Source organism: Theropithecus gelada, chromosome 9, assembly GCF_003255815.1.
Source record: "Theropithecus gelada isolate Dixy chromosome 9, Tgel_1.0, whole genome shotgun sequence".
In the NCBI taxonomy this organism is placed as follows: Eukaryota; Metazoa; Chordata; class Mammalia; order Primates; family Cercopithecidae; genus Theropithecus; species Theropithecus gelada.
The window spans coordinates 110,457,393-110,483,451 of NC_037677.1; the positions used below are offsets into that span (position 1 = coordinate 110,457,393).

At 37.7% G+C, this 26,059-nt stretch overlaps 2 protein-coding genes across 3 annotated transcripts in view; one reads left to right on the forward strand and one right to left on the reverse strand.

The window, feature by feature from the left end:
* Positions 1–5,343: 5,343 nt before the first annotated feature.
* DCLRE1A (DNA cross-link repair 1A) lies at positions 5,344–24,743 on the reverse strand. Of its 2 annotated transcripts, XM_025396819.1 has the most exons (11): positions 24,495–24,609; positions 24,052–24,106; positions 22,976–23,493; positions 19,530–21,191; positions 17,761–17,894; positions 16,278–16,396; positions 14,687–14,827; positions 12,966–13,111; positions 12,027–12,181; positions 7,720–7,861; positions 5,344–5,927 (listed from the first exon to the last, which is right to left on the reverse strand). In XM_025396819.1, exons 3-11 carry the CDS (start codon positions 23,433–23,435, stop codon positions 5,767–5,769), a joined length of 3,120 nt encoding a protein of 1,039 aa, XP_025252604.1. In that variant the 5' UTR covers positions 23,436–23,493; positions 24,052–24,106; positions 24,495–24,609; the 3' UTR covers positions 5,344–5,766. The 2 variants fall into 2 exon arrangements, with proteins under 2 accessions (XP_025252604.1, XP_025252602.1); XM_025396817.1 differs by having other exon boundaries at positions 22,976–24,106; positions 24,606–24,743.
* NHLRC2 (NHL repeat containing 2) overlaps positions 24,743–26,059 on the forward strand; it is a 56,645-nt gene continuing 55,328 nt past the window's right edge. Inside the window, exon 1 of the mRNA XM_025396820.1 lies at positions 24,743–25,285. Within this exon, the coding sequence (XP_025252605.1) occupies positions 25,108–25,285 (178 nt within the window). The 5' untranslated portion in view covers positions 24,743–25,107. The remainder of the gene's footprint in view (positions 25,286–26,059) is intronic.

Genomic DNA, 26,059 nt, shown 5'->3' on the forward strand with positions numbered 1-26,059 from the left:
GTGCGCCTGTAGTCCTAGCTACTTGGGAGGCTGAGGCAGGAGAACTGCTTGAACCTGGGAGGCAGAGGTTGCAGTGAGCTGAAATTCCGCCACCACACTCCAGCCTGGGCGACAGACTGAGACTCCATTAAACAAAACAAAACAAAACAAAACAAAACAAAAAAAAACCTTTCTGAAAAGTTCCAAGTAAATATAAAGCAAAACATTTCGCCTACATTGGCTTGATTCTACTTCTCCTTCTCTTCACATATTTTAGGATGTTAAGAGTTGCCAGATATTTTGGGTTGGTGGTAGGTTTCTTTTTCTTTCATCTCACTTAAAAATGGAAAATTTTTACCTACCAAAATGTTGTATCAGAACTAAGAATTTCAATATATGCTGTCAATAGAACCTAGAAAAGTTTAGTTGTGGTTGTGACTTATTTATAATCCTATTTGGTATGTCCCTTAAATGAGGTTTTACATTTCTAGCAATAGCAGGACATTATTCCAAGCTGCCACAAATGATGAAGTTCATGTAGAAAGATGTTTTTGCACAGAATAATAAAAAGGCTGAGGCTGCTCTTAAAATAACATGCTTGGATTTTCAAAAACATTTAAAATCATAAAAAATATTTTTACCAATGAAAAATGACAATTCTAGTGGGAAAAATCATTCAATTAATAAATAAAAATAACCCCAGACGACTTGACTATCTCCCCTATGTTAAGAATGTCTATAATCACAGACAATATAAAGTTTTTCTAATGATAACTCTTAAGAGCTTACAAAAAGTTTAAAACCTCAAAACAAGCTAAAATATTTTAAATTTGTAATTGAAGTTAACTGAGAACATAAACACTACCACTGTGTCCCCCCAAACGCTTTTGTTCTTCTAAATGTGATCCCCCATAACTCTTACCTCTACAAAGTAAAATCCAAACCCATGAAATAAAGTTCATGGAGAATACTATCCTTCTGATTTTTATTGAAAAATTTCCATGACTATTTCTATGAAAACATTAAAGTCCTTAATTTCCTTGCTAGAGCTAATGCAAGAATATACAAATACACACATGCATACATTCACTTTACTAGCTGTTGTCTTATTTAGACCATATAAAAAGATCTTTAGTATGCATTGGCTCCAAATTTTCACTTTAGATCAGCTATTCAATCTATGTTGAAGTGATTAGGATACATAAATAAATTACATAATCTCACTTTATATGAAACCCTGCAACTTAAACTTTTAGTTATCTGGTGTCTTAAGTGGAATAGTTCAGATAAACATGCAAACTTTTCTGCCTCCTCTATTGGGTGATTATCTAAGCTTTTTGAATTGTCTTGTTCAAAGCCACAAGTTGAATTATTTTCACTGAGATTCTATAAAATTTCATGAATGTCACAGCTATAAATCCTAAAATCCAAAAACAAAACAAACGATAACCTCAAGGAAATGAGCCAATTCTTTAAAAGACACAACCTGTCAAAACTCACACAAGAGGAAATAGACAATCTGAATAGGCCCATATCAATTAAAGAAATTCAATTAATAATGAACAACCTTCCAAAACATAAAGTCCCAGGCTCAGATCAGTTCACTGGTGAGTTCTACTAAACATTTAAGGAAGAAATTACACAAATTCTTCACAATCTCTTTCAGAAGATAGAAGCAGAGGAATACTCCCTAATTCATTCTAAAAGACCAGCATTACCCTATTACCAAAATTGGACAAAGTGATTATAAGAAAACTATAAACCAATATCTCTTACGAACATAGATACAAAAACCCTTAACAAAATATTACAGCAAATCCAACAATGTGTAAAGAGTTGTAAATCATAATCAAGTGGGATTTATCCTAGGTATGCGAAGCTCGTTTGAAATCAAATAACATAATGTATCACAACAAAAGACTGAAGAAAAGTCACAAGATCATAGATGCAAAAAAAAGCATTTTACAAAATCCAGCACCCATTCATGATAAAACCTTTCAGTAAACTAGGAATAGAGGGTAACTTCCTCAACTTAATAAAGAATATCTAAAAACAGCCCTAAAGCTAACATCATATTTCATGGTGAGAAACTAGCAGCTTCCCCACTAATATTAGGAATAAGGCAAAGATGTCCCCTCTCATCCCTCTTTTTCAATATTATACTGGAAGTCTTAGCTAATGCAATGTCAAGAAAAGGAAGTAAAAGGTATACAGATTGAGAACGAAGAAATAAAACCATCTTTGTTCACAAATGACATAACTGTCTATATAGGAAATCAAGATTATACAAAGGTTGAAGAATACAAGTTAATATACAGAAGCCAGTTGCTTTCCTACATACCAGCAATGAAGAAGTGCAATTTGAAATTTAAAACACGATACAATTTACATTAGCAGAAAAGAAATGAAATACTTAGGTATAAATCTAGCAAAATGCACACAAGATCTGTATTAGGAAAACTACAAAACTCTGATGAAATAAATCAAAGAAGAACTAAATAAATGGAAACATTCCATGTTTATAGGTAGGAAGACTCAATATTGTTAAGATGTCAGTTCTTCCCAACTTGATCTATAGATTCAGTACAATCTTAATCAAACTCCCATCAAGTTATTTTGAGGATATTGACAAACTGATTGTAAAGTTTATATGGAGAGGCAAAAGACCAAGAAAAGTGAATATAATACTGAAGGAGAAAAAAGAGAACTGACAATACTTGACTTAAGACTTACAATAAAGCTACAGTAATCAAGAGAGTGTGGTATTGGTGAAATAACAAATAAATCAATGGAACAGACTAAAGAGTCCAGAAATAGACCCACATAAATATAGTTAGCTGATCTTTGTCAAAGGAACAAAAGCAATGCAATGGAGAAAAGCTAGTCTTTTCAACAAATGGTGTTGGAACAACTGGACATCCACATGCCAAATAATAAATTTAGAAACAGACCTTACACTATAACTCAGAATGGATCACAGATCTAAGCGTACAACACAAAACAATAAAACTCCTAGGAGACATTATAAAAGAAAATCTAGATGACCTTGGGTATGGAGATGAATTTTTAATTACAACACCAAAGGCATGATCCATGAAAGGAATAATTGATAAGACAGACTTCATTAAAATTAAAAACTTCTGCTCTGCAAAAGACATTGTACACTGTAGGACAGGTACGGTGGCTCATGCCTGTAACCCTAGCACTTTGGGAGGCCGAGGCAGGAGGATCGCCTGAGGTCACGAGTTTGAGACCAGCCTGGCCAACATGGCGAAAACCCATCTCTACTAAAAATACAAAAATTAGCTGGGCATGTTGGTGAGCGCCTATAATTCCAGCTACTTCGGAGGCTGAGGCAGAAGAATCACTTGAACCCAGGAGGCAGAGGTTGCAGTAAGCTGAGATCATGCCACTATACTCCAGCCTGGGTCAAAGAGGGAAACTCAGTCAAAAAAAAAAAGACATTGTACACTGCCAAGAGAATGAGTAGACAAGACACAAATTGGGAGAAAATATTTGCAAAAGATGTATCTGATAAAGGACTGTTATCCAAAATATACAAATAACTCTCAAAACTCAACAATAACCAGGTACAGTGGCATGCTCCAGGAGTCCTAGCTACTCCAGAGGCTGAGGCAAGAGGACAGCTTGAGGCTAGGAGTTTGAGGCTGTACTGTGTTATAATGGCACCTGTGAATAGCCACTGTACTCCTGCATGGGCAACCTAGTGAGACCCCATCTGTTAAAAAAACAAAACAAAACAAAAAACGTAAAACAGCAAAAGTACTGTAATTTTTTTTAAATAAGAAAAAATAAAATACAAATTTAAAAAACCTCAACAATAAGAAAATGAACAACCCGATTAAAAAATGAGCCAACGATCTGAACAGACACTTCATCAGAGAAGATATATAGATGGCAAATAAGCATATGAAAAGATGTTCCATATCATATGTCACTAGGGAAATGCAAATGAAAACAAAAAGGAGATATCGCTATGCACCTAAGAGAATGACCAAAATCCAGGAAACTGACACCAAGTGCTAGTGAAGATGTGGAGCAACAGGAAACGCTCATTAGTTGCGGGTGGGAATACAGAATTGTATAGCCACTTAGGAAGACAGTTTGGCGCTTTCTTATAAAACCAAACATACTCTTATCAAGGACTGAGGTTGCTGGGTAGTATGATATTCACCCAAGGTGTTGAAAACTTAGCCCACAGAAAAACCTAGATCAGGATGTTTATAGCAGCTTTATTCCTCATTGCCAAAACTTGGAAGCAATCAAGATTTCCTTCGGTAGGTGATGGATAAACAAACTGAGATATATCCATACAAAGGAATAGTACTCAGCGCTAAAAAGAAATGAGCTATCAAGCCACAAAGAGACATGGAAGACCCTTAAATGTATATTACAAAGTGAAAAAACCAATCTGAAAAGGATACCTACTGTCTGATTGCAACTACATGACATTTTGGAAAAAGCAAAACTATGGAGACAGCAAAAAGATAACTGCTTGCCAGGGGTTTTGGGGGATGGAAGTATGAATAAGCAGAGAACAAGGATTTTTGGGATAGCAAAAATTTTGCAGGATATTACAATGGGGGATGTGTCATTACACATTATACTAACCAAGGTATGTACAACACCAAGAGTGACCCTAATGTAAATTGTGGACTTTGAGTGACTATGATGTGTCAACATAGGTTCATCTATTGTGAGAAATGTACCATTCAGGTGAGCAATGTTGATCACGGGGGAGCTAAGCACGTGGGGGTGGTAGTAAGTATAAGGGAAATCTCTGTACCTTCTACTCAACTTTGCTGTGAACCTAAAACTGCTCTAAAAAATAAAGTCTTGGGCTGGGCACAGTGGCTCACGCCTGTAATCCCAGCACTTTGGGAGGCTGAGGCAGGCGGATCACAAGGTCAGGAGATCAAGACCATCCTGGCTAACACGGTGAAACCTCGTCTCTACTAAAAATGCAAAAAATAAGCCAGGCGTGGTGGCGGGCACCTGTAGTCCCAGTTACTCGGGAGGCTGAGGCTGGAGAATGGGGTGAACTTGGGAGGCAGAGTTTGCAGTGAGCCGAGATCGCACCACTGCACTCTAGCCTGGGCAACAGACACTCCGTCTCAAAAAAAAAAAAAAAAAAAATTAGCCAGGCATGGTGGCAGGCACCTATAATACCAGCTATTCGGGAGGCAGAGGCAGGAGACCCACCCGAACCCGGGAGGTGGAGGCTGCAGTGAGCCACTGCACTATAGCCCAGGTGACAGTGCGAGGCTCTATCTCAAAAATAAATAGATAAAGAAATAATAAAGTCTACTAAAAACAAAACAAAAAAAACAAAAGACACTAGAACAAATTTTATATTAATTTTATTTAGGTATGCATGTCATATAAAAGTTTCATCTCATAATTTTAAAGATACATAATTACTTATATATATAATACTTCCATCTAGTTTATTAATTATCATTAATCCCTGGTCTCTGAATCTGCCTCTGCTTCCTCTTTCAAGGCTTGATGCAGAATATAACTGCCCATGGAGGGCAGGGGACAAGAAATTAAGGGTCCCAGGGAGACCCAGTTTCAGTTATCCTTGATGACACTGAGAGGCATTCAGCACCACGAACATGTTGTTCAAACATAAATGAGAAAGTAAACTATCTGAATAATCTTACTGAGGTTTTTCCACACAAAGTGCAGTTCATATCTCTATAGATTTAACTACTAACAAGCTACATCCAAGCTACAACTACTACTGAATACTTGGAGGTATCATCAATATCCGGCTTCCAATTTCCACTCTCTAAAATATTTCTCCATTGTGTTCCTAGATTTCCAGGTGCCAACATTTACGGTGGGTATGATTTTCTGGGGCTTCAGCCACTGGACAAAGCGCTTCATTTCTAGGTAGCTGCTGTGTTCACTGTAAGGAATTCCTGTAACACCAAAGAAACGAAGTTGTACACTAAAATCAAATTAATTTAAAAATTCACAATCCTAAAATAGAATAAAACAAAAGAGAAAAGCAATCCACAGTATTTTTGTCAAAAACTCCTTGGTGCTTTAGTTTTCATAAGAAAACCTGTTGATATCTTTTATGAATAATAAAGATTAAGACATTAAAATGATGCCGATATGGTTTGGCTCTGTGTCCCCACCCAAATCTCATCTCAAATTGTAATCCCTATGTACTGCGGGAAGGGCCTAGCTGGAGGCGACTGGATCATGGGGGTGGATCTGCCCCTTGTTGTTCTTCTGATAGTGAGCGAGTTCTTGGTCAGGCATGGTGGCTCATGCCTGTAATCCCAGCACTTTGGGAGGCCGAGGCGGGCAGATTACCTGAGGTCAGGAGTTCGAGGCCAGCCTGGCTAACATGGTGAAACCCCGTCGCCACTAAAAATACAAAAATTAGCCAGGCGTGGTGGCTCATGCCTGTAATCCCAGCTACTCGAGAGACTGAGGCAGAAGAATTGCTTGAACCGGGTAGATGGAGGTTGCAGTGAGCCAAGCTCTTGCCACTGCACTCCAGCCTGGCGACACAGCAAGGTTCTTGTCTCAAAAATAAATAAATAAATAAATAAAAAAATAATAATAATAATAATAATAAGATAGTGAGTGAGTTCTCAGGAGATCGGATGGTTTGAAAGTGTGTGGCATTTCCCCGTTTGCGCGCGCGCGCTCTCTCTCTCTCTCTCTCTCCTGCTCCACTAAGGTAAGACATGCTTGCTTGCCCTTTGCCTTCTGTCATGATTTTAAGTTTCCTGAGCCCTCCCAGTCATGCTTCCTGTTAAGCCTGTGGAACTGTGAGTCAATTAAACCTCTATTCTTCATAAATTACCCAGTTTCAGATAGTTCTTTAAAGCAGTGTGAGAATGGACTAATACAGATATGAAACTTAGAACTTTCAAAAATCTATTACTTTTTTGTGTGTATATTTAATAACATGCATTTCTAGAGAGTCCTATTTAATTAGGATTTTCTTCTTTTTAAACAATTCTTCCTTTAGACACTTCACTTAGCTACAGGTTTCAGGAAAATATGGAAGAAATATGAGTCAAATGTGAAGAATAACAAGCAGGAGACTCTCACTTCCAGAGCAGGTAAGTGGATTTGTCCCCAAGCTTTGCACACATAAAAAAAAATAGGAACCCCCCCCCCCCCCACACACACACTTTATCTTCTTTATTGAAGATCAAGTACCACAAAGAAAGGTGAAAAGGGTCCTATTTTCAGTATGCTAGGGTCTTTAGAGGCTTAGGGTAAATCACTGGTCTGGTGACACATCAAACATGTTTCCATTAGCTGTCACTACAATAAGCCAACTCTGAAGGCAGTGGTAAACCTCCTCCAAGGATGAAAACAGGCAAGTCTGTACCTCCTGCTGTCACCACATCTAACCCATCATCTTCCTGCTCCCAATCTCACACTGTCATCTATACTTCCAGTATGTAACCACAGTAGTCCTTTCAAGTAATTCTGCAATTTCTTCTCAATATCACTGATCACAAAGTGAAATGATCTGTATTTGTTAATGTCTATCTACTAGTCAAGCTCCTTTATATCAGTTTACAATGGACTAGACACAGGATTAGAGCTGTAGAGAGATTTGAAAACTCTTGAATTATTAAATTCTTTGATGCCTGTTTTTGTTGGATTTGAACTTTACAACATTTTAAAAAATGTAAAGTAATTATAAACATTAAAAGTTAGAAAATTTAATAACTATACCATATATTGAAATGTTTCCTTTGGTCTGGGGAATAACATCTGCTATTCTAGGGAACTTGTTAGAGTGTGTCCATCCTGTAGGTCGAAACGCCAAAATCTGATTGTATTTCCCACCATACTTCTTCAAATGATTCTGTAAGCCCTATTAAATAAAAATAGCACATTGAGGTCAATGGAGATGGGTTATGTGGAATAAAACAGACTGATTAAAGATGCTATACTGGCGCAGGCGTGGGGAGTTTTCACTTTTTAAGCATTAGCTTCAACAACCTAGTGCCATGCTTCTAAAAAATAATCACTGAAAAAATTTATAAAATATTTTCTCCTTTACTTATCTGAAGTTAAACAAGTACAGTCTGGAAAAAAAAAAGTATAATGAGACAACTTTAAACACAGGCAAATAGGTATAAACAAATTACAATTCCGATAGCTACCAAAAACAAAAACAAAACTACTCTCCAAATCTTACTCCACAGAGATAATATCAACAATGGTAAACACCAATGCAAACATATCTCCATGCATATACACCAAAAGGGGATAGCTAGGTGGATAGAAATAATTTTATGCGAATGGCATTATACTCAACACAGAGATACATTTTATAGCTGCTTAATAGCATTCTTTTCAGGTGTTTAAGACTTTTACCCTTTAAACACGAACTAGATTTATTTTAAAACTTTTCATACCACTATTGTTCAAAGTAATATGCTCCCCTTATAAGTCTTGAGTAAAATAAAACTTCCCTAAAGTAATCATAAATGATGACGTTTGATAAAACTCTTAGAAAATCAATGACCGAAGTTCAGTCTTTGAAAGATAAGAGAAATACAGTTATAAATAATAATGGCATGAGGGATACAAAAAATCTAACACTTTTGGTCTGGAGATGAAAACCCATAGTTTCAAAGACTTAGAATGAATAATAAAATTCATTTTGTTGATGAACTGGTAACAATCCTTTGATCTCTCTTTTGTATCAAATAAGAGCCTTTTATTAATTAGAAGTGAATATAAAAATACCTACCATAAGACAACCATATTTCTTACCAATTACTATGCACACCAAAAAAGTTAAAGTTATTGATACGTAACTAAATTTCCATTTCAATATTCTTGGCTCTGCAAATTTGCAAGTTTTTGCCTTGCTCAGTCTAGGACCTAGCTAATGTAATATTATTTGTTTAATCACTATTCCTTCTGCCCTTGTCCTCACAAAGGAAGAAAATAAGAAACTGAGGTTCAGAGTAATTATACATATAATACATAAACTGAGTCCAACTTTCAATACACATCATCAAACCTATCCATTCCTATTTGTCTCTGCAAAACCATCCAGAAGAATTAAATGATAACTAATATTTGCTTTTTGTGGGACAAATTAGAGTTACCACATAAACATCATTAACCTGTACCATAAACAAAAACTTCGGGTATTATCATAGAAGCCAAATCTACAGAAAAAAAGACTACCAGCAGCTACAAGTAGCCCATTAACCACAATTTGAGAACTATTCTCATGAGGAAATTTATTAAGAATAGTTTAGTCAATATGAAATCCCTGATTTATGACTTGTCTCTCTTTATTAGTTTATTTGTAACCAGTTTGGAAGAAAAATACTTTTAGCAATGTTACTAGAAGTATTTTTTCAGCATGCAAATAATCATCTATAACATCACTGTTATAACAATTTACCACAATCAATCAGTCAGGTTTAAATCAGTTGGTAGTCAACTATGTAGCACATACATGAACTTGGGATGTTGAACTAGATAGCATGAATGGTATTATTTATAACCTTTCAAAGGCTTTCAGGCATACCCCGGGCACCTTGAAAACTGTATTAGGATTACCTTTTCACAAAAAGTAATTATGTCTCATGAAACACAACTTTTGGCTGGTAAAAAAAAAAATTGGCTCTAATTACAAACATCAGCTTCTGCTCCATGTGTGTTTTGGAGGTAAGAAATCTTCCAAGGCCAGGCACGGTGGCTCACGCCTGTAATCCCAGCACTCTGGGAGGCCGAGGCAGGAGGATCACGAGGTCAGGAGATGGAGACCATCCTAGCTAACACGGTGAAACCCCATCTCTACTAAAAATACAAAAAATTAGCTGGGCATGGTGGCGGGCGCCTGTATTCCCAGCTACTCGGGAGGCTGAGGCAGAATGGCGTGAACCCGGGAGGCGGAGCTTGCAGTGAGCCAAGACCAAGCCACAGCACTCCAGCCTGGGCGACAGAGCGAGACTCTGTCTCAAAAAAAAAAAAAAAAGAAATCTTCCAAAAATATGTAGGTAAACGAGGGACAGGGGAGGAAAAAAAGCTTTTCACAATACGCCGTTTTGTATTTTTGCTTTTACCACTGTGAATGTATCACCTATTTAAAAACATTTTAAATATGTATTTCCATTATCATTGCTGGAATGTTTAATAAACAAATATTAAAAGAAAAAAAAGAAATCTTCAAAAAATCAATACCCAGTCACTTTAATGGAGGAAGGGGAGGGACGATTGAAGGCAATACCAGTAAATATCCATTCTGGTGTTACACAGTTGCTGGGGTCAGTGTGGAGGAAAAGAGGATACAGATTTCATTTTCTGCAAGCTTACAGCCTAGTGGGCAGGAGGTCAGTAAACCCCACCTCCTAATGGAAACCACCTGCCCTTTCTCAGCTTTTTCTATCTCTCATCATGTATTATACCATCAGCACCTAGGAGCCTTACAGTTCGACCTTTTCACAAAGAACTTGTGTTTTATTATAAAATCCTAGATGTGGAAATATACAGACTTGACGACTATCAAAAATATAGATTTAATGACTCCAGATCACTCCTCCAAGGACACTAGCCTTAAAAAAATAATTCAGCATCAACATTTCTGAGTTATAAAAACCAACTTGAATTTTTGTATTAAAAAGTTATGCTTAGGCCAGACGTGGTGGCTCACACCTGTAATATGAGCACATTGGGAGGCTGAGGCAGGCGGATCACTTGAGCTCAAGAGTTTGAGATCAGCCTGGCCAACATGGCGAAACCCCATCTCTACTAAAAATACAAAAATTAACTGGGCATGGTGGCATATCCCTGTAATTCCGGCCACTTAGGAGGCTGAGGCATGACAATCGCTTGAACTTGGGAGGCAGAGATTGCAGTGAGCCAAGGTTGCACCACTGCACTCCAGCCTGGGCAATAGGGCGAGACTGCTCAAAAAAAAAAAAAAAAAATTACGCTTGAGTAGTAGTGAAAATCTAAATCTTGTTTAAGTTGGGATTTGTAAATATGTGCTCTCTACAAGAAGGCCATATGCATCAGAATGCACGGTCTGTAGAGTGGTAGGCTGCGGGAGAACGGTCAGAGAGGAAGAGGTGGCCCTCTTCCTGTTCAAAGTGGATGCACCTCATTACCTTCTTTTCAGGTCTTGCTCAGAAACCTTACTTCATCAATTATTCTCTTATCTTAGATTCTCTCTGTCCCTCACAACATAAAAATCCTCATCTCTGATGGTCAACAAACAAGCAATGCTCCTCCCTTTGGCCATCAAAGTATCCAGCCCCTCTTCATGCCATGCTCTAGTCTTCCTGCCTCCATTGCCTCACCTTTCATTCATTCTTTTTATTTCATAAACACAATAACAAATGTGAAAATACATTGTTTCATGCATTATGTTCTGAATTTGTTTTAATATACAGGTTTGATGTATTCAATTGCCAGGTGTCAAAATGTTAGTATATGGAATAAACTTTAGTTAGTATATGAATAAATCTGACAAATAAGCCCCCAAATCCCAGCAAGGTCATACCATATGCCTTAACTTACACTTTAGAACTAATGTTCAAACTTCCTCTTAGGATACACTTCCACTATTTCATTTAATTGTCATAACAAGTAAATTTTCAATATTTATCTATCTAGAAAGGCTTAATATTAATACAGAATAGAATAGACCTGAAGTAAAGTAAGAACCTCTTAGATTCTCCACTCATTTCCCCACTCACCCAGAAAGAACTGGAAAATGATCTTAAAAATTGAAGGTTTTAATGACCAGATAGCTGCATACCTTTCCATTTTTGTTCCTTCCTATATGTTAGTTCTCTAGTTCCTAAACTGGTGGGCATATGAATTACTCTACAGAGTTGCACATCTGGAAAAACTATGAACATTTAAAATTCCTCTTAAAAGATTGTCTAGGGCAAATTTTACCATGGGTGACTCTATTATAATTGAATTCCTGTAAGTTAAATGTAGTTTAAAATCATTAGATTACCTTTTTTAGTTCACCCTAAAAGACGTATCTCTTGAATGCTTACCTTAAAATTAATTTGCATCATTGGGAGAAGGTGAACCAATGAACTGCACATGTCGGTAGTGATGAGTGAATTAATTTCTGGTATATTGAGGCACCGCAGAGTTTTATATTTTTCCTGGGACATGCCCACTTTTGAACCTAAAACATCAGCAATGGCTATGGGCAAAAGAAAAGGTCAAAAATAGTAAACTTACAGCTTGTGAAAAAAATAGTTACAGCTTAAGCAAATTTTAAGGTAAGAATTTACCAAATAAAAGGAAATTCAAAACATTCACACTTTTACCATGATATCTCAAAAAGACAGAATCATTTTGTTAGTTTACTGTGTGGAATAAATTGTGAGAAAACCAAATAATTTAGTTTCAAAGGCTTACTATTTACTATTTAAAAACTGCAACAGTGGATAGAAAGTGGATAGAGGAAGGGAAGGAACTAAATTTGAAGAAGTTAAAAGCCCCGGCTTTATCATCTTTACTGTTTGATATAATGTGGCCATACTTAAGATGAAATAGAAAGTATTTTGCAAATTAGTACAATACTACCTGGACAAACTAAGTTATACATCCAGAAATCATTTAGGAACAAAAATTAAAACTGATGGCTAACATAATTATTATCCTCAAAGAATGCAGCAATACAATTATGCATTAATCATCTTTCAAAGTTTACTAAATAATAATGTAGCATGGGCAGTTGCCCAATAAATTTCTTATATCTAGAAAGCCTAAATTAAACACACTTATCAAATGTTTCCCTAAAGTCAAACCTTTCAAAGATTAAATGTTTCAAACTATCAAATTTTCCTTCAACTTCAAAGGTAATATTGAATCATTACAGGAAATAATTATCAAATGCAAGAGTAGAAACTTAAAGGGTTTTATGCAAAAAGAATCTGATCTTTAGAATATATTAATGTAAATTAGATACACCTATCACTCACCTAGGAAGACTTTCTCTTTTCCAATAGAGTAAGTGCCACAGACAACAAGAGCATGTGGGTTTAGAGTTAGAGCCTCAAAGGCAGTGTTGATGGCAAACTGGATAACCTCTTGCTGAGATGGAAAGGTGTATTCTGGGCTACAATATCTGTAACATGGAAACATGGTACTTACTAAAAGAACAATAAAAAAGCCATCACCTTAAGCTGGATGCTATTTTAGAAAACAAGTGTTAGCAACTTACATACAACAGCAGTATAATATATTAACACCACAAGTTATCTCACTGCTTGTAGTTAGAATTATTTACCAGTTACTCCTAACTTATGATCAAATTGTAAGTTTTCAATATATCTTTTTCATTATATTTCTTTTATCACTCTCAAAAAATTGTCTTTTTGAAGACTTTTTTCCCCAAGAATATTTCTAGCAAGCCAGCTATTTTAGTTATAAATTATAAAACTCAGTATCTTTTATTTAACTCCAAACACTATCAAAAAATCATATTGATAAGGATTATATCTGGACTAACGATTGACTTAATAAAAAATGATTAAAGTAATGAAACTAAACATGAATTTAGTGAAACAGTTTTAAATCAGTTAATATTGACATGGTTGATATTAATATCATTTTTTACAGATACAGAATATATATACTATGTGTATATATACGTATATGTGTACACATACACACACACACATACACACACACACATACAACAGATCCAGTTGGTTCTATCTCCATACAGTATAACGCAGTGAAAAATTAACTCTAAGCTACTATCTACCTATCTATATTTGAGATGAAAAGCAAGCACTTTTTCACTAAAAATGTAATAAGCCACAAAAAACAAACATTTTTCCCAGTTTTTGGAATTGTTTTTGCTAGTCAACCATTAGAGAAGAGGAAGAAAAACTTTCTCATTAAAAACCCATGAGGAAATTCAGAATCATATCAGAATAGAACTAGGTAACAAAAAAGGTTTTTTTTTAAAAAAAACTTATTTTCCTAATTTATCCAGTGCTTAAAACTCATATAGAAGAGTGGAAAAATCAGTTACAATGTGAGAAAACTGGATGCGGAAAGATCGTCTTTTACTAAAATATCGCACCCAAACGTACTTCTCCTTGAAACAGGTTGAAATGGCTAAGATAATTTCTAACAAGTTGATGAGATATTTTAATATATAAAATCACATCATATACCAGAAATATATACAATTTTTATTTACTTAATAAAGCTAGGGAGAAATACATACACAGTTAAAATGTAATGGCTTATGCCATTATATTTATAGTACTCAGGAATTCAAAACTGTCACTTATAAATTATCTTTTAAGAAAAGAACAACAGTAACTTTGGATACCCAAAAACAGAATCACATTTTGGCCTCTGTCATCTCTTCACAATTAGTAGCTACACAGTTACTCTTAAAAGGGTGTCTTCCTAAAGTTTGCTCCTAAGTTTTTCTTCCTTAACAGGATTCTCATATAACATGTTTTCAAAAATAAATCGCAAAAAAAAAATGAGCTGTAGTCAGTTAACACATGCAATCTCAAATTTGCCCTTAACCAAGTATATATATATTTTTCAAACAGCAGCCCTCTGATAAAGAACCTTAAAATAATAATTGGCAATAAGCTGTCATTTTGATAACCATAATACAGAGAGCAAAGGCTGTCAGTGGGAAAAGGAAGCACACAAAAAAAGCCTCTCTTACGTGGTATCTAAGTACAGCATATGGACTTTCTGGTCCGCAAGAAGAGAATGTTCCATGCTGGGATCTGCTCTGAAGTCTCCCGTGTGTAAAATGACAGTACCATTAGGAAGATAAAAGAGGATCATGACAGCACCTGGACAGCTGAACACAAATTTCAAAGGAGTGTTCTTAACACAGGCAAGCACCTCAAGGAACAGTATCTATTTCAATTATCACCAAGTTAGCACACTTTACTAGCTGACCACAATGACATAGCACTGCACTACAGAGGAAATGCAGCACTTCAACTCAAGGAAATTTACATCATAAAAAGAACTGGTGGGCAGGAAAGGCAGACCCAGGTTGCTCAACCTCCACACATTCCCAAGAAAAGCATGTCTTCAGGATTGGCCCTTGGCTGGCTCCTGGGAAATGAACTCTGAACCCTAGGAATATTATGCCTGGTAAGACTGTTTTGTATGCCTGAGACATCAAACTATGTGATACTAGCTTGATGCTAACTTTGTGATCTATGGTGAAAAACCCATAAAGTTGACTTTAAAAATCAGAACTTGGCCGCCCATAGTGGCTCATGCCTGTAATCCCAGCATTTTGGGAGGCCGAAGTGGGCGGATCACCTGACGTTAGGAGTTCGAAACCAGCCTGGCCAACACAGCAAAACCCCGTCTCTACTAAAAATACAAAAATTAGCTGGGTGTGGTGGTGCGCGCCTGTAATCCCAGCTACTTGGGAGGCTGAGGAAGGAGAATCGCTTGAACCTGGGAGGCAGAGGTTGCAGCAAGCTGAGACTGTGCCATTGTACCCCAACCTAGGCAAAAAGAGCAAAACTCCGTCTCAAAAAAAAAAAAAAAAAATCAGAACTCAAACTGGCAGTTAAAAAAAAAAAAACAGCAGCAAAATTAGCAGACAAAAACTTAAAGGCAACCTAATGTAATAGCTTGGCCTGGATTTTAGGAAACCTGTATTTAGTCTTCTTTCTCTTCATCTATGACCTCTATGGTACAGAGGGCTAACATTCTATGGAAAGCAGAAAGCGGCAGAGTTGATAACATGAATGTGTTTTGACAACATGAATGCTGATAGTACTTTATATTAAAAGAAAAAAAGAGGGAAAAATGGAGGCTATTTCCAAGAAAAAAAAACCTTTCAAATCTTTAATATCTAAAGCCTGAATGATTTCTTAAAGAGGGGTAGGAGGAGATAAAACTGACCCTCTGGTATCCGAATGCAGTACAAGCTGTTAATTTATATTATGATACTAAAGAAAATGGTAAAATGTTATCTTGCAAAGAACAGCAGCAACAATATGTTAAGGTATTTTAAAAAATAAGATGGAATCTCAGATGTCAAGTGTAGTAATTTAAACTGGATAAAAAAAATGGGTTAGATAACATTTAGAGGATCCCTTTAATTTTAATCTCTGCTTCTATAATTGGGCACATTATTTTTCAAAAGGAGAAACATCTTACTCAAGTTTTAAGAAATATCAAGCATATTAATTATAATGGAAAAAGTTATTAAATAATCATGCCAATGTGTTGTCCTTTTGAACATTTAAAAAATGTGCTATTAAGATGACTTTAATACTTACTGATTGGCATCAAGCAAAACAACTTTGACACCATTCACAACACATTCAGTGTCCAGTGGCAATGGATGAATATATTGTTCTTGCACATGAAGCTTGTTCTTCAACAAATTGCCAGTTATCTGCAAAACAGGACATGCTTATTGCTGATGCAGTAAAACACTAAATAAGTATTTTATTTCGTATCTAGTTTAGAACCATAGCATCTTAATAACATCCCTTTTCCTGCTCATATTTAAGCAAACACTCCACAACGCCAGGAAGAATTTCCTATAATGGCTGTGCCACTACTCTGCTTGAACATCGTCACTGACTTCACCTCATCTGTGAAGAGTCCATCCTCACTATGACATACAAAAGCCTGAGTGATCTGTTCCAGCCCATTCCTGTGGATTTGTCTCCTATTATTCCCTACCTTACGTTCTAGCCATTTTGAATTATCTGAAGTGCCTGGAATGGGCATATTTCTCAGGTGCCTGTGCCTTTACATAAACTTTATTCTCTACCTAGAATGCTCTTTCCTCTGCCTGGTCCTGGAATCAGACAGATTTGCATACAAGTTCAGACTGCCATTACTATCTCTGTGACCTGGGGCACGTCACTTAACTTCTCCAAACCTCAGGTGTTTCATTAATAAAAAGAATTCTTAAAGCACGCTTCAAGAATGTTGTGAGGATTAAATCAAATTCTAGTTCAAGCCTTTAGTAATGAGCATTAAAGTGTTCACTTTTTAATAATTAGTTCAAGGTATCTTTTACCACATCTCTTCTCCCTACTCCTAGGTACTCCATTCATTTTTCTATTATAATACCAATTCCAATGTGGCATTATTTATGAATGTTTCCTCTGGAGGTTATAAGCTCCTTGAAGCTCGATACAGTCATGTCCCTCAGTATCTGCAGGGGACTGGTTCCAGGACCCCCTGAGGACACCAAAATCTCAGGATGCTCAAGTCCCTTACATAAAATAGCACAGTATTTGCATATAACCTATGCATACCCTCTTTAAATCATCTTTAGATTAATTATAACACCTAATACAATGTAAATTCCATGTAAATAGTTGTTATACTATATTTTTAAATTTGCATTATTTTTCATTGTTGTATTATTTTTTATTTTTGAATCTTTTCGGTTGCAGTTGGTTGAATCTATGGATAGGGCACTCACAGATACAGCAGGCTGACTGTATTTTGCCTAGAATCCATTTAGGCTTTCAGTGAATGTTTACTGAATGCAACTTCTTGTTCTTAGTACTTCGTGAAATAGTTTATCTTTTGTTTCCATGTAATAAAACATATATTTTCTAAAAACTGAAACTTGATGTTAACTCATTTAAGTTTAGAACTTTTATGTGGAAATATGTTTTCTCATATTTTTTTCTAGTAGAAGGAAAGATCTGACTGTTTTAATTATTCTTTTTTAACGAAATTGCTTAGAAATTCACAGCATTCTACAAAGTCAAAAGTTAGAATACTAAAACTTACCTCACTACAATAAACTGGAAATGTGAAGTGTTTAGACAATCCAGCATAATGATCAGAATGAAAATGTGTGAGAAAATAGGCTGTGCAACCTTCAACCATGCCATACTGAAAGGCATCAACTGTAAAGCCAGTTCCTGCAATAAAAATACCAACACAGTAGGCTGAGCAAGAGCTAACAAAGATACCCAATTTGATGATAAATACTGAATGAACCCTCTATCCTCTTTACCTCTTATTTCCAATTTAACTATATTTAAAAACTTATACCACATAAATTTAGCAAAAGGTAACACTAAATATGAGAATGTCTTAAAAGTTTCTACCAAGTATCTCAGTATAGAGACCTTTATTTGTGAATAACTGCACCAAAGAATTTTTTAAAATTCTAGGTTACAAACCAATTACTTCTTTGTTTTAACTAATACTTTCATAATACTTAGCACTTGACTTCTGCAAAACAGCAAAAGGAGAATGCTAACTTTCTTCTAAAACATGAATTTTCAATGGGGGCAGTATTGATCTAAGGAAGCCAAAATGCTTGAGGGCCAACATAATCTCACATATGACACAAACAATGTATCTACCATAATCTTTGAATTTTGCTGCACAGTCAAACTGGAGAAGAGGGGTAGGAAACAAGAAAAAAAATGTCTAAAAAGGTTCCTTAGAGGAGCAGTGATGAAGAAGAGGTTGAGAAATACTGTTGTAAAATGTGCTCATGCAAGAAATAATTAAGTGTACTGACTGGCGATGTGCAAATAAATAAGCATAACTTCTCAATTCTACTGAGGCTTATCAACACACGGTTTTAGGATCATTTAAAGTATAGAAAATTGGTCGGGCTCAGTGGCTCACACCCATAATCCCAGCACTTTGGGAGGCCGAGGCAGGTGGATCACAAAGTCAGGAGATCGAGACCATCCTGACTAGCATGGTGAAACCCCGTCTCTACTAAAAATACAAAAAAAAATTAGCTGGGCATGGTGGTGGGTGCCTGTAATCCCAGTTACCTGGGAGGCTGAGGCAGGAGAATGGCGTGAACTCGGAAGGCGGAGCTTGCAGTAAGCTGAGATCACGCCACTGCACTCCAGCCGGGGTGACAGAGCGAGACTCCGTCTCTAAATAAATAAATAAAATAAAGTACAGAAAATTGATCAAAATAATTATTAAAAACACCACTTGTGTTATGAAGTATATAAATGCTATTCTATATATAAATGCTATATTAACAAATTATAGATCTAGAACATCAATAAAGCACTTTAAAAATCTTTCAGCAACCAAGTATATGCTGGCAGCAACCAAGTATATGAAAGGGCAGAGAAACTAAGTTCTAATACGGTTTTTAAATTTTTGGCATTTACTATGATAGGTAAAACCTGTGACATTTCCCATCTTTGAAACTATTTAGTACTTTGCATTTCTCACAAGCATTTAGAGGCTGCCTTTTATTATAGTTATTTACAGAGATGCCTTTCCTCCTTTTGTATTAAGCTGAATCCCTACTCCTCTCTTACTAATCTTTCTATAGCCTGTAATATCTACCTAACTAGTATAGTCACTTACATAGAGGACATGTTTAATAGAAACTTGATGAACTGAATGGAGCAAAAAAAAATAAAATAGGCAAAAACCAAATCTACATTAGAGGCTCATGAAGTATCACAAAAGCAAAGGAAACACATACGAAAAATTGTTTCACACACACACACACAAAGTTCAAAAATGTTGTCTTTGTTGATACATCGAGTATTGATATTTCAACTTACCAGGTATTTTCTTGTAGAACGGACATGTCTTTTTTCTTGATCCTCCTACATTAGATGACTCTGGGATTTTCTTGTTCCCCCTTTGCAGCCCACCATGAGCTAATTTTGTGAACACTTTGACTTTACTTAAATTGACTGCTTCAGATTCAGTATTAATAAGGTGATCTGATCTCTTCTGATACACTCCTTCCTGCAGTGAATTTGACTTTTTACGTCTCTTTTTTTGACGCTGTGACCTCTCACTAGAAAGTTCCACAGAAAGCTGACTCTCATTTAAATTACTTGCATCAAATTCTAAATCACTTAAAGATTTTTCTGCCTTCCTCTTGCACTGCGAGGACCTCTTTTTGTTAGGACTTGGAACTGGATTTAAGTTTATCCCTTCTAATGCACTTTCCCCTAGCAATTTTTCTTTTCTTTTGGGAGGTAGTCCAAAATACACACCTATATCCATTTGCTTCATTACCTTGGTAGAAGGATGTCTTGCATTACACTCAAGACCAGAAGGCAATATTTTCAAATACTTAGGAGCAGGTGTACTAGAAAATTTTTCTGTATTTAAAATTGTAGCTTTACCAACGGGCACACCATCTAATGCCTTTCTGCAGCAACATGCTGAGTTAGTATTATTCTTAGCATTCAAGTTCTCACTTGATAATTTTCTAATTTTACTTTGGGTTGGTTGGGAAGAAAGATACCTTTCTCCCTGACTTTCAAAAGGTTTCAACATTGAACTCTTAACTAACGGAAGAGAAACCTGATTGTAAACAGCTGATTCTTCAATTACCTGTTTCTGTTTATTTGATTGAGCTGAGTGAAATTCTGGCTCATCTTGTTTTGCTTTAGCTACCTGATGAACAGAAGCAGCAAGCTTTCCTGCCAATGCAGGTGGAAACAACACAAAATCACCACCAGTACATGCCAGATCATAAGGCAAAGTACTCTCATTATTTTGGGAAATAGGTTGAGACAAATAATTTAGACTATTGAATCTATACAATCCTTCATCATACTTATCCTGAGTTAAGAAGCTGTTCATTTCACGGCAGCTCTCATCCTGGTCCTTCAGTAAAGGACCATGTCGTTTTTTAAAAAAAGCACAGCTGTCATCATCTTCTTCGAGGCTGCCATCTTTAGAGCTTTCGGTAAAAAATAGTTGTTGTTGTGAATCATCCAGGTTTTCATCGGTATCATGAGTGTCTTCATCACTTTGAAGTGGAGAATAGGAGATTCCACAGTCGCTAAAGTCATTTTCTGGCAATGGTAAATTTATGTGTTCTGAGTTGTTTGCAAGACGCAAAGCAACTCCTACCAGTTTGTCATTCTCAACAAATTCTGTAAATTGTAGAGCTTGTTGGGACGTTTGGATATTAGCAGAAATCTTTTCACTGGCTTTGGTTGGAGATGGAGACTTTTTTAAATACTGTGTCATCAGTAAGGGATCACTTGAAACCAAGTTATCGGTTTGGCTCTGATACGAAGACCATCTTTCCTCAAGACTACAAAGAACACCTGACTTGGTCTCACTGAAACTGCCACCTGATGCAGGTGATGGGCTGCTAAAAGGATGATCACCAGCCCTGCTTTGAGCTAGCAGGAAGTGAGTGTATCTCTTGTAATGAAAAGGAATGGTTGAGGTACACAGAAGACCATCAGGACACTCTGAAATTTTAATAAAGAAAAAAAATTACAGGATCAAAGAATATACTAAGCTTTGACAACATCAGCAGTATAAATTGGGTTCCATTATTTAACATTCACGTTGTATACAATAAAAAGTAACAATTTTAATAAGAGTAGTTATAATTGTTGATACGCTGAACAAGTTTTAGATTCTATTCTAAGAATAGAATTTGAGAAATTGGTTAATCATAAGGCTTTACTAATTTGGAAACTATTCCCTGTCATACTACCATGATTGAGAAACTTTCTATAAGACATCTTGGCATATCCCTGTATATGTTAATTTCCAGGTTTATCAAAAAATGACACCTCCCTCCCCTCAAAAAAGATGTTATATTTCTTATATTAAATTAGAAAACGTCACGGCTTACAACCTAACTTAAAAATGCCTCTTAAAAGCATTTGTTATAGAATGGAATTTAATTCAAGAGAGCCATCTGAGAGTCTATTCACAGGAGTTTAGTGAAAAACCGAAGGAAAATTTTTTTGAGGTGGCTTCATCCATAAGACATTTCACCCTAAGGTCTTCAATCACGGACTCCAATTTCCATTCTTGATTTTCAAGTTACATGAAAGCAAATTACTAGCAAATTTATGAGGTTTTCACTTGCTATCCTTTTATGAGAAAGGCTAATGCCAAATTTAAAGAAGAGGTTTTTTTTGTGTGTGTCTTCATGCAGTACTTTAAAATAACTACAGGTTAACAATAAAATTTATTCTGAATCATAGCTAACATGAAAGCCATATTGAGTATTTTTTAATTTTACCGAATTTAACTTTTTTAGATGAAACAATCTATATATGGAATATAAATGATTTTAAAATATAAAAATAATCACAACAACCCGTTGTCCATATATATTCCAAGTAGGATTTTCTACGTTAAATACTTACTACATATTTTAGAAGATTAAAAAAAGCATACTTTTATTATCATTTGACACATTTATTGTTAGAATCTTAATCACCTAAGACTCCCTCACAGTTCCTCTTCCTGTATACATTAGTAGGATGACTAAAACATAACCATATTTAGAAACCATACTATATCTATACTTTTTTTTTTTTTTTTCTTCCAGACAAGGTCTCATTCTGTCGCCCCCGCCAGGCTGGAGTGCAGTGGCATGATCACAGCGCCCCATAGCCTCCACCTCCTGGGCTCAGGTGATCCTCCCACCTCAGCCTTCCAAGTAGCCCACCACACCTGGCTAATTTCTGGTATTTTCTTTTTGGTAAAGACAGGGTTTCACCATGTCACACAGGCTGGTCTTGAACTCCTAGGCTCAAGTGATCCGCCTGCCTCGACTTCCCAAAGTACTGGGATTACTGGCATGAGCCACTGTGCCCAGCCTATTTATAGTTTTCTAAGGAGTTCCATAAAAATAACCAACTGGGCAAGTTACTTGACTTTTAAGAACTTTCATCTATAAAATGTCAATACTACCTACCTTATATGGTGGTTGTGAAAGTCGGGTAAGTAAACAGTGTGAAAGTACCCAGCATAGTAAGGATTCAATTAACATTTATGGGAAATAATCCAGATACTTAGGAACTTTTATGAAATAACCCAACGTATTTAAACTGTTTTCTAGTCTGCCATTTTCTTTACTATTATACCATTGACAAGTATGGGGGGTGTCTCCCAGTGTCCCATCTCTCTTTTAGTTTACTGCTTGCCTTCCTTGTTTCACTGAATTGGTATGTCTGACCTAATGAAGACTTTTTAGATGATTTAGAAACTGCTAGCTTTTCTGCAGTCTTACCTGTTTCAGAGTGTGGTGGAGAATCCAAACATTCAAAAACATGCCATCGAGGTGTCTGCCCTATCAATGAGGAAAAAGGCATCTGGCAATTTGGACAGTATCCATCATAAACTGGACGTATCTTTGGGGACACGCGTTGGCTTCTGCGAGTTCTACAGAGCTTTCCTGGAGTAGTCTCCTTGTCTTGGGTGTGCTGAATACTATCTCCACAACTTGAATTCTGACTAGAAGCTACAGAAGTCTGACAATCTGCATTTTCAAGGGGCATTTCATGGTCCTTCACCTCCTTAGCTTCTGTGACTTTTTTTCTGTTTCTATTCCGTTTTGACTGGTGTTTTCCATCTGTTCCTTTTTCAACAGATTTTGGAATATTTTTAGAGCCATTATCTGGATCAACTCGTTTTGGTTTTCTTTTAGATTTGTATTCCCAAATGTCTTCTTCGGAAATGTCTTCTAACATGGCAAAATGATTTTATCATTCAAGAAGTATTAATCTTAAGTAAATTGAGAGTCCATTTCTTGTCACAAGAAGTTATAGAATTATTTTGCTGGGAAAACAAAGGTAACAAAACCCCCACCAACTCAATGGGAATCTGGAATGTTGGTAATGCACATATTGGCAAGCTACAAACCTTGTATCTGACAACACCTGCTGTTCCATATATACCACAATAAAACTAAGATAAACCTATCACAGGAGCAGCAACTGTGGAGTTCTCCATTATGGGTGCTATTTCGTTCAAATATCTTGTCCTTTTCCAGGACTTGATTCATAAAAATAAGAATAATACTTCGAAAATTAAGCACTAATGGGAAATATAGGTTCAACAGCTTAATCTTAGAATGAGCTTTGTAACATTGTTATGAAGCTACTGTCGTTCTCTCAAGTGGACAACCGTCCAAATAATTGATAAATCCAACCACACTCCCTGGACAAGTGGATCAACAGGTATCCTAAACACTAAATGGCTATCTCAGTTTACCAACAAAACTAGTCACAACATAATCAAAGAGATGTGTAATTCGCAAAAAACTGCGAAGTCACTGCCATTATCCACGACTAGTGGATACTCAACCACTTCAGTTTCCCGGGACAGTCCATGATCCTCCTCCAGCAGCAATGAACAATCCCTGCACAGTGAACAAGAAAAGTTCAGATATGTGAAAAAAGTTCAAATATGTGAAACGGTGGGCTTGTATTGAGGTCTGACTCCGTATTGCACCCATGGTTCCGAAGGTGGCCAGCCCTCTGTCCACCTCAAAACAGGGTCACACGCCAGCCTCTCCCTTATCTTCTGGCATTAGAGGCTGCAAGGCCAGGAAGCGGGGCCTTAACCCTCTCCAGGAAGCACAGCCAGCTCCAAAAAAGCCCTCAGAGTCCTCCCCTTTTGAAGACTCTGAGGTCTGCCCTCAAGGACCCTCGCCGCCGCCCACCTGCCACTCGGCGCCCCAAGGGAGCCGCTCCAGCTGCATCCGCTCCCCTCCGCACCCCCACCTAAAAATCTGTTCGCACCCGCACTTTCAGCACTCCCAGATGACAAAACGCTGTATTTGTAAGTGAATGCCATTCGCGCCAGTCACTCCCAGCTTACAAAACCTTCTCTCTGGAGGTTATCCCTACCCCCTTTACCTTTAGCGTCTTGGCGGGAACAACTTCCCGCTGTCAGTGCCGTGTCGAATCGGCGGATGCTGGTCAAAGAAAGAGACTTTAAAAATACTTTAAAAAAAAATAGGTTGCTCTTTTAAGTCCTACGGATTTATTGTATTTTATTTTTGTTCGGAAGCCTGCTAATTCCCAATGTGAAGGGTGGGGGATGGTTCCCTTTGGGCCTCTGGGACGCTGTTCCTGAGGCCTCATTCCATGTTGAATCTGGCGCTCTCAATGTCCAGGCTCGGCTGCGGCGTGGGGACTGAGAAGGGGCGGGGTGGGTCGGGACGGCTGTTTAATTGCGTGCCCGGGAACTGCGCCGATTTGGACTTTTGGCACTTGGACGTATGCTTTAAAAAGAAAAAAGTGTCATTGGCGTGGAGTGGGGCTAGTGGAGGGTGAAGTGAATGCGCCGTTTGGAAGCCACAGGACAGTGAACGTTTTGTCTTTCCCAGCGAGACTCTCCCGCGAGCCCGGCGGAAACATGGCGGCGCCCGGATCCCGTGGCCGCAGCCTCTCCGGCCTGCTCCCCGCGCAGACCTCGCTAGAGTACGCCCTGCTCGACGCCGTTACCCAGCAGGAGAAGGACAGCCTGGTCTACCAGTATCTGCAGAAGGTGGACGGCTGGGAGCAGGACTTGTCAGTACCCGAGTTTCCGGAAGGTGAGGGGCTGGCGTCGGGGTGGGGGCCCCTCCCGGCACCTCCCCTTCCTCGGGGACGGCGCCCTCCCCCGAAGCGGGGGGCTAAGCGGGTATGTGTCGCTGGCGCCCCAGGGAGTGGCCCTTCGCCTAACTTGGGCCGCTGCTCACGTACTCTGCAATTCCCAGGGGTCCCCAGGCGGCCACCGACTGGGGGTTTCCCTGGCACGGGGATCCATATACTCGCCTGTGTATCCTGAGTCCCGCCCGCGCCTGATAGTCAAGTAGACACTCCGTGAATGTTAAGTGTCCCCGGTGGCAATGATTGCAACGTCCACACCATTCTATCCATTCAGTGTGGTTCCCCAGTGTCGTCTCATCTTTCGGCATCATCTTGACACTTATTGATCACTTTTTCATGTATAACACACTTCCTTTTTTTTTTTTTTTTTTTTTTTTACGGTGTTTCGCCCTGTCTCCCAGGCTGGAGTACAGTGGCGTGATCTTGGCTCACTGCGACCTCTGCCTCAGCCTCCTGAGTAGCTGGGACTACAGGTCCGCGCCACCACGCCTGGCGTGCGTGTGTGTGTGTGTGTGTGTGTGTGTTTAGTAGAGACGGCGTTCCACCATGTTGGCCAGGCTGGTCTTGACCTCTTGACCTCAAGTGACCCTCCCGCCTCCGTTTCCCAAAGTGCTGGGAGTACAGGCTTGAGCCACTGCGCCCTGCTTGCCACACACAGTCCTAAACATTCATTCACCTCTATAGCCCAGTGAGGTGCTCGTATCATTTCTCTTTTA

What these genes read in the sequence shown, in the direction of transcription:
- DCLRE1A (XM_025396817.1), bottom strand. Translation starts at nt 23,435, where the DNA reads ATGTTAGAAGACATTTCCGAAGAAGACATTTGGGAATACAAATCTAAA. An exon ending in TTCCAGTTTATTGTAGTGAG is followed by an intron (nt 16,397 to 17,760) that starts GTAAGTTTTAGT and finishes CCTGTTTTGCAG; the next exon opens with ATAACTGGCAATTTGTTGAA. An exon ending in AGGAAACATTTCAATATATG is followed by an intron (nt 5,928 to 7,719) that starts GTATAGTTATTA and finishes TTGGTGTTACAG; the next exon opens with GAATTCCTTACAGTGAACAC.